The 14135-nt window shown below is 48.4% G+C and overlaps 1 protein-coding gene across 1 annotated transcript in view; it reads left to right on the top strand.

Annotated features, from left to right (window-relative positions):
• The window catches only part of dctn4 (dynactin 4), a 46814-nt gene extending 32938 nt beyond the window's left edge, over window positions 1–13876 (top strand). The window contains exons 10-13 of the mRNA XM_078551185.1: window positions 8572–8626; window positions 9129–9236; window positions 10737–10834; window positions 11792–13876. Coding sequence (XP_078407311.1) covers window positions 8572–8626; window positions 9129–9236; window positions 10737–10834; window positions 11792–12005 — 475 coding nt within the window. The 3' untranslated portion in view covers window positions 12006–13876. The remainder of the gene's footprint in view (window positions 1–8571; window positions 8627–9128; window positions 9237–10736; window positions 10835–11791) is intronic.
• The last annotated feature ends 259 nt before the right edge of the window (window positions 13877–14135 follow it).

Below are 14135 nucleotides of genomic sequence, written 5' to 3'. Positions count from 1 at the left end.
CCCTATCCACCCTGTCCATGCCCCTCATAATCTTGTACACCTCGATCAGGTCGCCCCTCAGTCTCCTCTGCTCCAATGAAAACAACCCAAGTCTATCCAGCCTCTCTTCATAACTTAAATGTTTCATCCCAGGCAACATCCTGGTGAATCTCCTCTGCACCCCCTCCAGTGCAATCACACCCTTCCTATAATGTGACGACCAGAACTGCACACAGTACTCCAGCTGTAGCCTCACCAAGGTTCTATACAACTTCAACATGACCTCCCTACTTTTGTAATCTCTGCCTTGATTGACAAAGGCAAGTGTCCCATATGCCTTTTTCACCACTCCACTAACATATCCCTCTGCCTTCAGAGATCTATAGACACACACGCCAAGGTCCCTTTGTTTCTCAGAACTTCCTAGTGTCATGTCATTCATTGAATACTTCCTTGTCAAATTACTCCTTCCAAAGTGTATCACCTTTCAGGGTTAAATTCCATCTGCTACTTATCTGCCCATTTGACCATCCCGTCTATATCTTCCTGTAGCCCAAGACACTCAACCTCACTGTTAACCACCTGGCCAATTTTTGTATCATCCGCAAACTTACTAATCCTACCCCTCACATAATCATCTATGTCGTTTATATAAATGACAAATAATAGGGGACCGAGCACAGATCCCTGTGGTGCGCCACTGGACACTGGCTTCCAGTCACTAAAGCATCCTTCTGTCATCACCCTCTGTCTCCTATAACTAAGTCAATTTTGAATCCACCTTATGCTATGTATGCTATGGCGTTTCAAATGTTCATCCAAATACTTCCTTAAATGTTGTGAGGGTTCCCACCTCTACCATACTTTCAGGCAGTGAGTTATAGATACCCTCCCAACCCTCTGGGTGAAATTTTTTTTCCTCAAATCCTAAACCTCCTGCCCCCTACCTTAAATCGATGCCCCCTGGTTATTGACCCCTCCACTAAGGGGAAATGTTTCTTCCTATCTACCCTTTAAATGCCCCTCATAATTTTCTACACCTCAATCAGTTTCCCCCTAAGCTTTCTCTGCTCTAAGGAAAACAACCATAGCCTATCCAGTCTCTCTTCATAACTGAAAGGCTCCAGCCTAGACAACATCCTGGTGAATCTCCTCTGCGCCCTCTCTAGTGCAATCACATCCTTCCAGCAGTGTGGCAACCAGAACTGCACCCAGTACTCCAGATGTGGCCTAACTAACGTTTTATACAGCTCCATCATAACCTCCCTGCTCTTGTATTCAATGCCTCAACTAATAAAGGCAAGTATCCCATATGCCCTTTTAACCACCTTATCTACCTGTCCTTCTGCCTTCAGGAATCTATGGACATGCACGCCAAGGTCCCTCTGATCCTCTGTACTTCCTGCCATTCATCGTGTACTCCCTTGCCTTGTTAGTCCTCCCAAAATGTATCATCTCTCACTTTTCAGGATTAAATTCCATTTGCCATTGCTCTGCCCATCTGACCAGCCCGTCTATATCGTCCTGTAGCCTAAGGCTTTCCTCCTCGCTATTTACCACACCACCAATTTTTGTGTCATCTGCGAACTTACTGATCATACCTCCTACATTCATGTCTAGATCATTAATGTACACTACAAACAGTAAGGGACCCAGCACCGAGCTCTGCGGTACACCACTGGACACAGGCTTCCAGTCACAAAAACAACCTTCGACCATTACCCTCTGCCTCCTCCCACAAAGCCACTTTTGGATCCAATTTGCCAAATTGCCCTGGATCCCATGGGCTCTTACCTCCTTGATCAGTCACCCATGCTAGACCTTGTCAACAGCCTTATTGAAGTCCATGTAGACTAAATCAACTACACTACCCTCATCTACACACCTAGTCACCTCCTCGAAAAATGTAATCAAATTTGTTGGACATGATCTCACCTTGACAAAGCCATGCTGACTATCCTTGATTAATACTTGCTTCTCCAAGTGGAGGTTAATCTGTCCCTCAGAATTTTTTCCAAAAGTTTCCCTACCACTGATGTTAGACTCAATGCCCTATAGTTACCTGGTTTATCCCTACCACCCTTCTTGAATAATACCTCTCCTGTGGCCGGAGAGAATTTGATAATTAATATCAGGGCTTCTGCAATCTCCTCCCTTGCCTCCCACAGCAGCCTGGGATACATCTCATCTGGGCCTTGGGATTTATCCACTTCTAAGCCCGCTAAAACTGGTAATACCTCCTCCCTCTCAATGCTAATTTGTTCAAGTATATCAGCCCTCTCATTGATTTCTATACCTACCTCTGCGTTGGTGTCACTTCCCAAGGCTGATTCGTCAACATGACATTGGCTAGACCACTGTTGGAGCACTGTGTGCAATTCTGGACATCCCATTGCAGTACATAAAAGATATTGGAGCTGTGGAACAAGCATAATGCGGCTTCATGGATAATATCAGCAAGTTGAACATTGGAGAGATCAACTTGAAAAAGCTGAGTTTGGAGATGATTAAAGGACTGAGTCTATGGAGACAATTAAAGAAGGAGTTTTAGTCATAAGATTTGAGAGGGTAAACAGTGAAAGGTTACTGATAATAGGGTGGGTTAATTTATGACTATTGTGTAAGCTTAGAAAACAACCTTGCATTTATATTTGTTCTCAGGTTGTCCCACATGACATCACAATCGTTGACTGGCATCTTGCAATTTGCACACCGCAAGGTCCCATCAGTAGCAATGAGATAAATGACCAGTTACACTCTTTTTCTGGTTCTGTTGAGGGTGGAATATTGACTCAGACGTCGGAAGAACTGACAGTTCATGCGGTATCTGTGGAACCTTACCCACGAGGGTAGATTGGGTGGTGGGTGGTGGGGGGGGCGGTTGCTCAGTTTAATATCTCATCTGAAAGACAACACCCCTGATACTGCAGCACCCCCTTAGACTGATTATGTGCTCAAATCTCTGGAGTGTGACTTGAACCCACAACATTCTCAGGCAAGAGGGCTAAACTAAAACTAGCACTTTCAGGGGGAGTTTAAAGGAAATGCTTTGCTGCCGAGTATTAGGATATGGGATGCGTTAGTGCAAGTGGCTTTTGAAACACAGTCATAGAAATGAGAATTAGACATTTGGAAAAGGGGATAGAGAACAAAGATGAGTATTTCATTACAGTGTGCAGCTAATGCTAGCACCAGCACAATGAGGCTCCTCAGCTCTGAAATTTGAGTGAGTTCAGTAGCGTCTACCATCGGCTGCATCCTAGGGGTGAAAACGCTGTAAAATAACCCATCTGTCCATGTCAGCCTGATGCGTAGCACACGCTGGACCCGTGACATCCAACAGTAAGCAAAGTCTGTGCTCTGCAATGAACGATATCAGGTTTAACTCTTGTGAGTAGCTCCCATCTTTCCCTTCCCTCTTTGCTGGAAGGTCACTGCCCAGTGAGATTACCACATTGCATTGAACAAGCTCCAAGGACACCCATCTCATTGACTGAGCGTTTAAAATGCATGGAACTGATGGGGGTAGTTTGATATGTAATACATGAGCCCAGTGAGATGTAGTACAGAGATTAATATAAAAAGAGAAAATAAGGGACTGCCCGAACTGCGCGCCAGGCTGGTGAGTATTGTTACAATCCCCATAGACAACAATAACTTTTAGAAAGTGATGAATTTCCCAGCAGCTGATGGGTAGAATTGAAGGATAAGATTTTACATTTTAAGACCTTGAATGTAACAAACAAACTAAAATTAACATGAGTCAGACACTACTTAACAGGCAACTAAAGCACCAGCATAAAGAAAAAGTACTTTTTCATTAACTATTCAATCAAAATATACTGTACAACATGTTTTTACTTTACGCCATGCTTCTGGCTGATGGGTAGCAATACAAGATTAGGTCTCGGCACCGTCAGCTTCCAGCAGGCTTACTGCTTCCTGGTATACCAGATTGAATCTCCCGATGTCCTTCAAAAATCGTTCCACTCTGAGTGAGTATTCCAGAACAGAGTTCCACCTCGATGACTCCTTATTCCTTAATTCTCAAAGTCTCGTCAGTCCTGTTCCCTTCCTTTGGAACAGAAAGCCAGCTTTTTCAAACATTCTGTTAGCTGTTAACCCAAAAACAGTTCACCCTGCTCTTTACTGCAGTATCTGCTGCTACTCCCCCACGGCAGTAAATTCTTTGCCTCTGTGTCTAGAAAGCAGCTGTCCCTATTTCTGTGTCAACGTGCGAAAACAGCCACTTGATTTTCAATTGGTTTCTGTTTGGATCATATGGGTGTGTCTCCGGGCGGAGTTAGTGTGATCACTATCCCCACTATCTAGGATACTCTGTTTTACCTTAAGTTAAAAGAGACATTTTAAAACATCACCCTCTTGTAAAGTTCAATGTTTGTAACAGTATCCTGAGAAAAGGCTGCTTATCAAGTTGTGGATATGCACTCTTCATCAGAATCAGGGTCCAAATTCAGCGATGTAACTTTTTTCTGTTGGCTCATGGCTTTACTTCCCCAGGGAGTTCATCTTCAAGCAGTCAGCATGATTTGGGGTAATGGTGTTAGTGGTGGTAGAAATCCCATGTGCAATTAATATAAATAAGGATTGACTTCATAGAATCATTCAGCATAGGAGGAAACCATTCGGCCCATCATGCCCCTGTCCTTGCCCTATAGTCCTTCACAAGGTTTTGTCCAATTCCTTTTCAAAAGTTACAATTGAAACTTTTTCCACTGCCTTTTCCGACAGCACATTCTATTTGCTTACTGTATAATCTTAAAAGAGAGGCCAACACATGAACAAATGAATTAGGAGCAGGAGTAGGCCACTCAGCCCCTCAAGCCTGTTCCGCCATTCAATATGATCATGGCTAATCTGATTGTAACCTCCTGCCTACCCCCGATAACTTGTCACCCCCTTGTTGCAGATCTTGCCGAATTCAACAACAAGGCGCAAAAATGTGTCCAGTTCTGGCTGGGCCATGTATAGACTGTCCGTGGACACGATAAGAAGACGACCCCCTTGTTTATCAAGAATCCATCTGCCTCTGCCTTAAAAATATTCAAAGACTCTGCTTCCATCACCTCTTCAGGAAGAGGGTTCAAAAGACTCACTACCCTCAGAAAAGAATTCTCTTCTCTGTCTTAAATGAGCGACACCTTATTTTTAAACAGCGACCCCTAGTTCTAGATTCTCCCACAAGGGTAGACGTCCTCGCTATATCCACCCTGTCAAGTCCCCTCAGGATTTTATTTTATATGTTTCAATCAAATCACCTCTTGCTCTTCTAAACTGCAGCGGACACAAGCCTAGCCCACCCAACCTTTCCTAATAAGACAACCCGCCCATTCCAGCTATTAGTCTGGTAAAGCTTCTCTGAACTGCTTCTAACCTATTTGCATCCTTCCTTAAGTAAAGAAACCAGTACTATACACTATACTCCAGATGCGCTCCAATGAGCACCACCTTGCACAAATGTTGTATTTTCGTTGGTATTGGTGCCTTTTAATATAAATATATTTCTTTGAAGGTAAATATTTATAATTGCATCAGCAGCTGTCTCTGATTGGCATTGTTTGGTTTGGTGGCTTGTGTTACTAGTACGCGAGGATGGAGCTCACGAGAGGCGAGAAGTTGCGCAGCCGAATGTCTCTGCAGTTTTCACAGAGCAGTTGCCATCCTGGAGACCAGCTGGTTGGGCTGAATAGCTTCAACTCCTTCCCTTGCAGCAGTTATCACCATGTGGTACCAGGGACCTGCCCCTTACATTAAAAGAAACATTTTGTGTAAAATAAATGTCTTCTAATCGCTTTTACTGCAGGTGCCAGCATCACATTGAGGAGGTGAAGTACTAGGGGCACTGCTTATTTCCTGTTCCCTTTTATTATCCTTCCCTAGCGTACAAAATCACTTCTAACCTTCCCTGGATGTAGGGGGTTGTAATAATCAGCTGGGAGTATGATGGTGCTCTAAGCTGACCGTCCCAGTGTAAGGTAATGCTGTATTAATAATCTGCGCAGTGTTCCTGTGATTAATCAATCTCTCACACGCAATGGTTCCAGATTTCCAGTGTGTTGAGTGCAGCAGAGAGTGGTATGTCCTGTTGACGCAAAGCGTGTTTCCCTGAGGGGATGCGATTGACTTTACTTTGGCTACGCAGACTGCGGAGGCACATCGTGCTGTAACAGTTCATCCTCTCATTCTCTGAGGCTGCCAGAAACACCCTGACCATGGGGGGAAGGAAAAAAAAAAAACCATGCTTGCTGTCAGAGAGCGTTGATCAGGAGATCAGCACTGAGGGTTTCTTGTTTTTTCCAAAAGGCAGGTGAACCTCTTAAGGAGCTAGTGACCGAGTTAATGGGCCAGGAAAAGGACAACTGGCATTTCATTGTCCATTGTTAAAATTAGGCATGCATTAAGTCGGCAACTGACCTTATTGAAGGCTGCTGCTGCTGCAGGGTCCCAGCAGCCGTGCAAGGGCTGCTGCTGCTGTAGGGTCCCAGCAGCCGTGCAAGGGCTGCTGCTGCTGTAGGGTCCCAGCAGCCGTGCAAGGGCTGCTGCTGCTGTAGGGTCCCAGCAGCCGTGCAAGGGCTGCTGCTGCTGTAGGGTCCCAGCAGCCGTGCAAGGGCTGCTGCTGCTGTAGGGTCCCAGCAGCCGTGCAAGGGCTGCTGCTGCTGTAGGGTCCCAGCAGCCGTGCAAGGGCTGCTGCTGCTGCAGGGTCCCAGCAGCCGTGCAAGGGCTGCTGCTGCTGCAGGGTCCCAGCAGCCGTGCAAGGGCTGCTGCTGCTGTAGGGTCCCAGCAGCCGTGCAAGGGCTGCTGCTGCTGTAGGGTCCCAGCAGCCGTGCAAGGGCTGCTGCTGCTGTAGGGTCCCAGCAGCCGTGCAAGGGCTGCTGCTGCTGTAGGGTCCCAGCAGCCGTGCAAGGGCTGCTGCTGCTGTAGGGTCCCAGCAGCCGTGCAAGGGGGGGCTGCTGCTGCTGTAGGGTCCCAGCAGCCGTGTAAGGGCTGCTGCTGCTGTAGGGTCCCAGCAGCCGTGCAAGGGGGGGGCTGCTGCTGTAGGGTCCCAGCAGCCGTGCAAGGGGGGGCTGCTGCTGCTGCAGGGTCCCAGCAGCCGTGCAAGGGGGGGCTGCTGCTGCTGCAGGGTCCCAGCAGCCGTGCAAGGGGGGGCTGCTGCTGCTGCAGGGTCCCAGCAGCCGTGCAAGGGGTGGCTGCTGCTGCTGCAGGGTCCCAGCAGCCATGCAAGGGGTGGCTGCTGCTGCAGGGTCCCAGCAGCCGTGCAAGGGGTGGCTGCTGCTGCTGCAGGGTCCCAGCAGCCGTGCAAGGGGTGGCTGCTGCTGCTGCAGGGTCCCAGCAGCCGTGCAAGGGGTGGCTGCTGCTGCTGCAGGGTCCCAGCAGCCGTGCAAGGGGTGGCTGCTGCTGCTGCTGCAGGGTCCCAGCAGCCGTGCAAGGGGTGGCTGCTGCTGCTGCTGCAGGGTCCCAGCAGCCGTGCAAGGGGTGGCTGCTGCTGCTGCTGCAGGGTCCCAGCAGCCGTGCAAGGGGTGGCTGCTGCTGCTGCTGCAGGGTCCCAGCAGCCGTGCAAGGGGTTGCTGCTGCTGCAGGGTCCCAGCAGCCGTGCAAGGGGTTGCTGCTGCTGCTGCTGTTGCAGGGTCCCAGCAGCCGTGCAAGGGGTTGCTGCTGCTGCTGCTGCTGCAGGGTCCCAGCAGCCGTGCAAGGGGTTGCTGCTGCTGCTGCTGCAGGGTCCCAGCAGCCGTGCAAGGGGTTGCTGCTGCTGCTGCTGCTGCAGGGTCCCAGCAGCCGTGCAAGGGGTTGCTGCTGCTGCTGCTGCAGGGTCCCAGCAGCCGTGCAAGGGGTTGCTGCTGCTGCTGCTGCAGGGTCCCAGCAGCCGTGCAAGGGGTTGCTGCTGCTGCTGCAGGGTCCCAGCAGCCGTGCAAGGGGTTGCTGCTGCTGCAGGGTCCCAGCAGCCGTGCAAGGGGTTGCTGCTGCTGGGTCCCAGCAGCCGTGCGAGGGCCTTAGTTTTAAATACAAAACACTCATTTTTGTTCAGGTGCCAGTTTATACCAGAGTTGAATGTTTGAATTAGCGCAGTCCATCTCTTGGATGAGACGTTAAACTCAGGCCCTGTCTATCCTCTGAGGTGGGTGTACAAATTCCCATAGTGCTATATTGAAGAAGAGGAGGGGAATTAACCTGGTTCTTGGGTTAATATTTATCCCTCAATAAATGTCACAGAATCACATCATTGTTTGTGGGAGCTTGCTATGCACAAATTGGCAACCACACTTCCTACATTACCACAGTGACTACACTTGAAAAGTTTTTTTTGGCTATAAAGTGCTTTGGGGTATCCTAGGATTATGAAAGACGCAATAGGATTTTCAGTTTATCTGAGGATTTTAGGGAGAGTTGGAAGATGGATGACTGAGTTTTGTATTTTGTAAATTTGCCGTCTGGGTATAATTGCACTTTCTACATGTTTGTGAACAACCAGCTAGTCAAGGACCAAAGCTCAGGAACTGTGAAACTGATGCCTGTTCTCCATTTAAGCCCTTTGAAACTCAGCCTGTTCCTGTTTCAATTTTTTTATTTTTGCAGGAACTATATTCCAGAGGTCCGAATTCTGTCCATTCCCAACCTGCGCTTCATGAAGGTAAGTACTGTTTTACTAACCTGTGTTCAATTCTAATTAATTTTAATTTGAGTGTACAGTCACAAAGAGGAATCTTGTGCAATCCACTCCTGATAATTCAATTTATTCAGTTTTTAAGTGAATTAATTTGAAGTTATCTGCTCAAACATATTCTGTTACCCTGTAATTTGTAATCAATTTCAATGAAATATCAGGAGTTTTTTTTTTACTCAAATTTTAATTAATATTTTCTTTGTTTCTTTATGGAATGTATTTATAATCTCAGCCTCTGTTTTAATTGACTCTTGGTCAGTTTTGGTGCTGCAACCCTGGGGGAATGGTCCAGGCTCTCCCAAACAATTCCTGTCCTGTCCTGGTCAGGCGGAGGTGTGTGTGTGAAGGAGAGCTTGTTTGGGAGGAGGACATGGGTGGCGAGGAGGCTGGAGGGTGGGGGTGGGGTTTGCAGTTGGTCAGAATGGGGAGTGGGCTTTGATGTTTTATTTTCTTCGTGCTCTGCTTGTAGGAGAGCCAAGTGCTTCTGACACTCACTAACCCTGTGGAGAACCTCACGCACGTTACTCTTCTGCCCTGTGAAGAGGCAGATCCTGACGACGTGCACAGCACCGCAAAGGTAACTTGATCCAAAGGGGAGAGCTTTATTGCTAAAACTCCCAATCTGTTGTGAAATTATTCTCTGTATTTCTGGACCACGTTGTTTGGAATGTTGGTATTGGGGCTCACTTACTTGCACGAGACTGAAAATCATCTTTCCTGATATTTCGACCTGAATCGTCTCAATTCTCTCCCCCCACCCGCCTCACCCCCTGCCCCGAACCCCTCCCTGCTCTACCCCATATCTCGCCTCCCCTCCCCCCCCCCATCCCCCACCAGTGTCCCTGCCCTCCAGAACCCTGTCCTTCTCCCTCATCCCACTCTTCCTCTGGTTGTCTCTAACTACTTCATGTCAGAGAGGAGTAGGAGAAGATATTGGCTCTGTGTTCAGACTAGAAGTGTAAGCAAATTAACTACTGTATTCGGTTCTGAAGGTGAGTGTTCACGATGTTACCTATGAGCTAGATCTATCTGTTTGAGATAGGATACATTCTTAGTAACACCCAGCCCAAGCTACTAATTGTTTTATTTTTGTGACTCATCTCCCAAAAATGTCACGGTTACAAAATTTCAAACTGTCAAGTTGACAACTTCAGATTTATAAGAAATGTGCATGGAACATACGAAATAGGAGCAGAAGTAGGTCATTTGGCCCCTTGAGCCTCCCTTCCCTAACACAGACTCGCTTTCACAGGTTTTTGATCATTTTTCTCATGCTCTTCTGAAGGGAACAATTCCAACTCTGCTACTCAATTCTCCAGCCCCAAGTGGCTGTTCTGTGGGCGTGCCTATGTGTGACCCACTGTCAGTTCACACCTGTGGGCGTGCCTATGTGTGACCCACTGTCAGTTCACACCTGTGGGCGTGCCTATGTGTGACCCACTGTAAGTTGTCTTACAGCCAACACCACTCAATACTCTGACTTATCTTCCATACTTCCTAACTCTGGGACGCAAAAGCCCATCCTGATTGTCCGCCCAGCTCAGCCGAGTGAACTTGGCCGCAGCATGAACTTGCCCTGCCTTTTATTTCCAGCAGAGTCACAAGACTAGGAGGCCATTCGGCCCCTCGAGCTGTTCTGCCGCTCAGTTAGATCATGGTTGAGCTTGTACCTTGACTCAGTCTACCTGCCTGGGTTTTGTAACCTTTAAAACCCTTCCCCAACAAAATCAATCAGTCTCAATCTTGAAAGACATGACTGAGTACCCACCCCCCAGAACCCCCACCCCTTCGTGGGATAGAGTTCCAGTTTTCTATTACCCTCCACGTGAGGAATTGTTTCCTGAGATCACATCCTGAATGGCCAAGCGTTAATTTGAAGATTGTACATCCTTGTTCTGGACTCCTCCATCGCCCACTCCCCCCCTCCCACACAGAGGAATGTTTCTCCCACATCTACTTTGCCAAATTACTTAACCACTTTAAACATTTCAATTCAATAACCCCAACCTTCTGAACAAGGAAATACTCCGTGCCATTGGCTGGTGCTGATTCCCAACCTGCTACATCTCTATTCCAGGTTATCCTTCCTTCAAAGGAGATTGTCCTCGCTGGGAAAGATGCAGCTGCTGAATACGATGAACTGGCTGAGCCACAGGATTTCCACGACGACCCAGAGTAAGTGATGAACGGGGCTGATAAACCAACAAACAAGCTGAGGCGCAGGGTCTAACCTTACATGGAACAGGCATACTGGCTGTTTTAATCCTTCCCTGCCACGGAAATTGCTGCTGAACTTTACCGACAGCAGAATCACGTTTAGGGTTTAAAAGGTTTCCTTTCCCAATTCCTGGAACATTACGTACACACTTGCATGTTGTTTTCTCACCAGGCCCCAGTCCTGCAGACTCCAGGTGCTGTTTTGCAAGTAGTGGGTGGAGTCTGGTACCTCCCATCTGGGGCTGGTGTTACCATCCACCCCTGCTCCCCCATCTGGTACCCCCTTCAATGACAATTTACCAACCCTGGAAGCCCAGCAGGCCAAGCCAGTGTTACCTGGTTATCAACCCTTTGAGCTTCAGTGACCGAAAGACAAACCTTAGTGAAGTTGGGGCTTTCCCCACTGGAGCTCTGGTTAAGTGACTAGATCGACAGCTTTGCAATTGACCTGTTAACAGGAGGCTTACACTGAGATTTGTGAAGAGGACTCAAGTTTAACCTTAGGAGCAGGCCATTCAGCCCCTCAGGCCTGTTCCACCATTCAGTTAGATTGTGAGTGACCTACACCTGATCTTTTTAAATGCCTTGGCTCCATATCCCATAATACCTTCACCCAACATCAGACCTCATGGTTCAGCACCCTGAGTATGGCCCCTCCGTCAGTGCGGCGCGCCCTCACTGCCACCCCTCCGACTTCAGTATGGTGGACAATAAAAGATTTACAGAGCTTTCTAAAGGGAATGTGATAAAAATCTAGAAAAGAGACAATTGCAGGATTATGGAGCAAGCCCCATTCCTGCAACAGATGGATAACTCTTTTAAAGACCAGCATAGACACACGGGCTGAATGGTCTGTGCTCAATGGTTGACTAAGGTTTGCTGACTAAATATCGAGCCTCATCTCTCCCATTGCAGCATTGTGGCCTTCCGAAAATCCAACAAGATTGGCTTCTTCATCAAAGTCATCCCGCAGGAGGAGAGCGGCAATGTGAACATTAGCTTCAAGTTGCGCTATGACTTTAAGAATCTGGCCGGGCCAATCCGGCCGTTGGAAGAGGGGGAGCAGAGCACCGAGGTCATCTGGCTGACTCAGCACGTGGACCTGACCCTGGGCCCACTGGCTGCCTGAGCCCAGTGCCTGTGTCGGTATGTGCCCGGACTCACCATCGCAACGAATCTGGCCTCCCCACGAGCGACCGCACCTTCCCCTACCCCCTCCTCCACAGCCTTGAGTGGTTGCCTGCAGCCTCCAGCCTCGGACCAGAGCCTCTCTGAAAAACACAAGACCGCATTGCAGTAAATTCATTGACTCACTGGTGTTTAAAGTCTCCGCCCCCTCAGTAGCAGCCGACACTAGGGGAGTGCAACCAGATCGAACACGCCCTGCTTATCCCGAAATTTGTCTTTGGTGTCATGAGCGGGAATCTTTCTGGAATTCTCTGGGAGCCTCTTGGGAATCTGGGTGGAATGAATGGCTGGAATTGCTTTGATAAGGACACGGACAGAACATGAAGGGAGTGCAGCCCACCATTACAACAGTGATTACACTTTAAAGCTACTTCATGGCTATGAAAGGCTTTGGAACATCCCAAGGCGGTGAACGGCGCTATAGAAATGCAGTCTTTAATTTTGTTGCATGTGTTTGTACAATTTTTTAAAAATATATTCACAGACTTGGCTAATCTCTGAAGATAGTGCCCAGTTTAAGAATGGTCACACTACGCAAAGCACCTTGCGCGTGCACACTCGCTGTCTCTCCACTTTCTGCCGGCTCCTGAAGGTGTGGCAAAGCCCTCCCCCTCCCCCTCCCCCCTGCCAGCAACGTTCTCCACACCTATGCTCCTTACGCTGGGCTCACTTATCCCCTGCTCGCAACCTGCTGCCAAGCTCGCAGTCTAACTCTGATTACTGTTCAGGTAATAATCTCAAAGACCTGTTACCTCAGAACTTTGGTCGTTGTCTTTATGCTGCACATAAAGGGGAAATGCAGTGACAGCAAGCCTCCTGCTCACACTATTGCAGTTCCTTTCCCTGCATTTAACCTGTCGTCAGCACGCCATTGTTAAACTGTGTGAATGTATATGATTCAAGAGCAAGAAGGCCTTTCAGCCCATCAAACTTCAATCCTCTGGTAACCTGTCTCCCCGACACTAATCCCCTCCTCCAGTAACCTGTCTCCCCAACATTAATCTCCCCTCTCCTTCCAGTAACCTGTCTCCCTGACATTAACCCCTCCTCTAGCAACCTGTCTCCCTGACATTAACCCCTCCTCTAGCAACCTGTTTCCCTGACATTAACCCCTCCTCTAGCAACCTGTCTCCCTGACATTAACCCCTCCTCCAGCAACCTGTCTCCCAGACATTAACCCCTCCTCCAGCAACCTGTCTCCCTGACATTAACCCCTCCTCCAGCAACCTGTCTCCCTGACATTAACCCCTCCTCCAGCAACCTGTCTCCCTGACATTAACCCCTCCTCCAGCAACCTGTCTCCCTGACATTAACCCCTCCTCCAGCAACCTGTCTCCCTGACATTAACCCCTCCTCCAGCAACCTGTCTCCCTGACATTAACCCCTCCTCCAGCAACCTGTCTCCCTGACATTAACCCCTCCTCCAGCAACCTGTCTCCCTGACATTAACCCCTCCTCCAGCAACCTGTCTCCCTGACATTAACCCCTCCTCCAGCAACCTGTCTCCCTGACATTAACCCCTCCTCCAGCAACCTGTCTCCCTGACATTAACCCCTCCTCCAGTAACCAGTCACCCTAACACTGATCCCCCAAACCTCCAGTAACCTGTCTGCCCAACACCAAGCTTCTTCCCCTATCGAACCCCCTGATTCACTGTCTCTTCTCCCATTGAACCCCTACCCACTTGATGCTGGGTGTAAGTGAGTTTGCTGCTGCCTGTAACCATTGTGTTGTGACTGTTGGTGATATTCTAGTGTATTAAAGCATAACTTATATATGGACTTAAAACAATAAACACAAGATAAAAGACCAGGCAGTTGTCTGTGTCCCTGTTTCTTGGGTATGTAATAACTGAGTTGCTATTACTGTAGCACTGGGACTATGAGCCTGGGCTAGGGCCTGAAACAACATCATTCGATTTGATCCGTGCTGGTATTTATGCTCTACGTTTACCAGTGTCCGCCCACCCCAATTCATCTATTCAATTCTTCCCTACATGTTTATCAAGGTTCCTCTTATGGCACAGCCGATGGTAAATGCTGAGCTGCTCAAATCCCAAAGCGAAACTTGA

This window comes from Cetorhinus maximus, chromosome 10 (assembly GCF_964194155.1).
Source record: "Cetorhinus maximus chromosome 10, sCetMax3.hap1.1, whole genome shotgun sequence".
Lineage (NCBI taxonomy): Eukaryota > Metazoa > Chordata > Chondrichthyes > Lamniformes > Cetorhinidae > Cetorhinus > Cetorhinus maximus.
The sequence above is the reverse complement of the archived record's forward strand: the minus strand, read 5'-3'. Positions and strand labels throughout refer to the sequence as shown.